This window comes from Poecilia latipinna, unplaced genomic scaffold, assembly GCF_001443285.1.
Source record: "Poecilia latipinna isolate Pla-1442-1.1 unplaced genomic scaffold, P_latipinna-1.0 Scaffold4367, whole genome shotgun sequence".
Taxonomy (NCBI): Eukaryota; Metazoa; Chordata; class Actinopteri; order Cyprinodontiformes; family Poeciliidae; genus Poecilia; species Poecilia latipinna.
Window position 1 is genome coordinate 21,534 of NW_015116983.1, and position 3,541 is coordinate 25,074.

The following is a 3,541-nucleotide window of genomic DNA, read 5'->3' on the forward strand; positions in this document are numbered from 1 at the left end:
GGGGGGGGGGGGGGGGGGGGGGGGGGGGGGGGGGGGGGGGGGGGGGGGGGGGGGGGTTTAAATGTTAATGAATTTAACACCTCTGACCGCAGCGGGTGGTGGCTCCTATTGTAATTTTTGTCTGGGGCATTCATGATTTCTCACCAAGTAGTTGTTGAAGAAAAGCATGAAGATGTGCAAAACTAAAAAAATCTACTGATCAACCAACTGGGTATTGAAGTACATGACTGGAGATTTGATCTCCTGCCCGCAGGATGAATCCGTGGCCCGTTGCATCAGTGAAGACTGTCCAATGAGCGCCGGCATAGCTGTGATGTTCAAGAAGAAGTTTGGACGAGTCTCAGAGTTAAAGGAGCAGAGTGAGTCAGACTAGTTACTAAAAAAAAAAAAAAAAGTCTTTGTTAAATAAATAAAAATAATAACAAAAACACGAAACGACGTTTCATGTTTATGCACTTTGTATGTATGTATGTCCTAATAGAGAAGCTGCCAGGGCAGTGTGCTGTCCTGTCATACAGACCAAGTTTCATCTACTGTCTGGTAAAACATACTGCAGGACCAGAAAGTTGCTTTGTTATTCAATTTTATAACTGTATCCTGTTATGTGTGTCAGATCACAAAGAAAAAAACAGCCACAAGCCCACGTATGTCAGCTTAAGACAGAGTCTGGAAGATATGAAGTATCACTGCTTACAAAACGCCGTCAACAGGGTTTCAATACCCCAGTTTTTAGGAATTACTGTAGATAAATACTATAATAAATACCCCTTAATTCTTATTTAGCGGGAATAACCATAACCCTAGCAGGAATAATAAAACTGTATGTTTTACCTTGTCTCTCCCCCCACAGAATCGGCTGCGGCTTGGACCGATTGCAATGGTCAAAGGTGTCAAAAATCCTGGAGCAGGTCTTTAAAGACACCAATATCACCATCACAGTATACAGTCTGCCCTGTTTTTGGATAAGCTTCAAATGCAAGCTGTGTAGTCCTGTCTCTATAGCTCTTATTGTGAGAGTGGAAGGCAAAGGCTCATCAACTGGTAGCAAACAGGCAACACGATGGACGGCAACAACAGTCAAACCAGGACGTATGACAAGGACCCAATAAAGATACAGAATCACAGGTGGGATTAAATACCCAGGGGATAATCAAGGAATGAGACACAGCTGGGAACAACCAAGCTGTGTTGTTCCCAGCTGTGTCTCATTCAAACAGGACAACACAAAGACTCAACTAACACAGAAACTTAAACACACAGAAAAACTCTAATCCTTACATTTCTGGTCCAAAACAAAACATAATTATGTCTTGTCAAAATGTAAATCCATAAATCCTAGTCATTCAAGTTTGTAGTTTATATAATTTTATTTTCCCTTTTGAATACAGTTTGTAAAATATAGTTTCAGTGACATTCTCATGCATTAAGATGAAGCCTATGTACGCAGTGTGATTCTGTTGACCTTTGTCCTGGACGTTTACCTGGCAGAGCAGCTCCAACACGAAGCCCGCACAGGACTTGTGGCCCCTCTCAGTGAAGTTTTCCATGATCCGGTAATATCTGGCCATCAGTTCCTGGTCCTTCTGGCGATCGCAACAGCCAAACTCCTGGTACATGATGCAGAACTCAAGATCTCTGTCTGGACGGAAGGGGGGCTTAAAGTCCAAACACTGGGGGTGAAGCGCTGCAGGTGTCACACACAGGAACAACACACACACAAAGGCCTGTAGCCGGAGCCCCAGTTGGCCCGGAGTTCCAGCAGAAGTCTGCAGCATGATGGTGAGCGGAGGGAAGACTGAGGTGGGGAGAGCAGCTCTGGTTTCCTGTCAGGTTGGACTTTGCTCTGAACTCAATGACCAGGTGACGCGCAGAGCTGCAGGGATCCTGCTCAACCCATACAAGATATGGACTGTGTGTCAGGCTGGCCAAAGGGTTCAGCTTTGGAAACATCACAGGCTCCATTTTTCCAGCAGGAAACAACAAGGAAACCTGATGCTTAAAAACTCAGCAAAGAATACTGCAGGAAGAACTTTGCATAACAATAAGAAATTAATTAGGAAGTAAAAACACAGTGTATATGCAATATGGAAAGCTTGTGATATTCTCGTTTCTTTTCTGGAACTTTTGTTATCAGTCCAGTTAGTAAGTGACATAGACAAAGAGGTGCTTTCTCTTTACCATCGCTATATGCATGCTGGGTATGAGGGATTGCTGAGGTTTATCAGTGGCTTAATTTGAGCAGAATAGAAGTAGTTCTTTAAATGTGGTATGTTCATGCCCCATTTTTCTTTTGTAAGCTGTAGTGTTTTAAATCTAATTCTTGGCTTTTTTCCAAGCCATATGAATCTGGAAAGCATTGTGTCCCACTCTACAAATGGCTTTTTGGTAATTTCTGCTGGTAGGGGTTAAACAAGAAAATAAATCTTGGTAGTAGGTGTTGTATATTTGACTGATTTAATGACGAAAAGGAGTCGGGTGGATTTTTAGATGAACTTTAGTGGATTAAGAATGAACGAATCATACGTACTAATACATGACAGAGAGTCAGAACTCAGCTAACATGCTAACAGTTCATTTTTGGCGGGAGACGCACTTCTTCCGTCACATTTCCAGGCTCCTCCTTCACTTGTTGCAAAGGACCATGGGACATGCAGTCCACGCTGGCAAAGGGGCACAAACAGTCCGCCTCGAACCAGACACCAACTATCAAAAATGCTAACCAAGTAACTGCAACTCAAATAGTCACCTGTACTAGACTACAATATTAGAAACGATAAGTCCCAAGTAAATCCTGGTTAAATCAAACAAATTCTCAACAGTAGGTTCATTTTGATAGATTAAATTCTTTGGGTTAACCTCATGAAGGGGGTGACAGTCCATGGTTGTATATCTAATCTAATTTTGGTCTGAAGATCTTCATAATTACACTTGGCTATAGTGGTTGTATCTTTGGGGATCAGAACTCCAAGGTACTTCAATACGATTTGGTCCCATTTTAATTCCGCACGCAAAGAATTTGGTGGATTATGAGTAAATGTCAATATTTGTGTTTTTTTCACATTCAGTTTATATCCTGCAAATTCACCAAAGCTGCTCAAGCTCTGAAACAATGTAGGCAGTGATGTGTTTGGCTCACTTATGTATACCAACACATCATCCGCGTATAGCGCCACCTTGTGTGAATCACCAGAAATGCTTATACCTTTGATATATTCAGTTTGCCGTATTAGTTGGGCCAACAGTTCTATGTAAAGGGCGAACAGTAAAGGAGAGAATCCACATCCTCGTCTCGTTCCACGCTCCAATTCATTTGACAGATTTCCATTGATTTTTATCTGTGCATTTGGTTTTATGTATATTGACCTGATTACGTCAATAAAATTGGAGTGGAAAGCAAACGTCTCGAGTACCTTATATAGAAGGTCCCAGCTTATTGTATCGGAAGCTTTTTCAGCATCAAGGCTGATCACTGCAGCTGGTTTGGCATTTTTGAATGTGGTTCCGGATATGCAATGTGCGACATATATTATCATGGGTTTGT

General features: G+C 42.1%; 1 protein-coding gene across 1 annotated transcript in view; it reads right to left on the reverse strand.

Annotated features, from left to right (window-relative positions):
- Positions 1 to 1,824, reverse strand: part of hhipl1 (HHIP-like 1) — a 19,011-nt gene extending 17,187 nt beyond the window's left edge. The window contains exon 1 of the mRNA XM_015025862.1: positions 1,482 to 1,824. Coding sequence (XP_014881348.1) covers positions 1,482 to 1,775 — 294 coding nt within the window. The 5' untranslated portion in view covers positions 1,776 to 1,824. The remainder of the gene's footprint in view (positions 1 to 1,481) is intronic.
- Between the last annotated feature and the right edge of the window lie 1,717 nt (positions 1,825 to 3,541).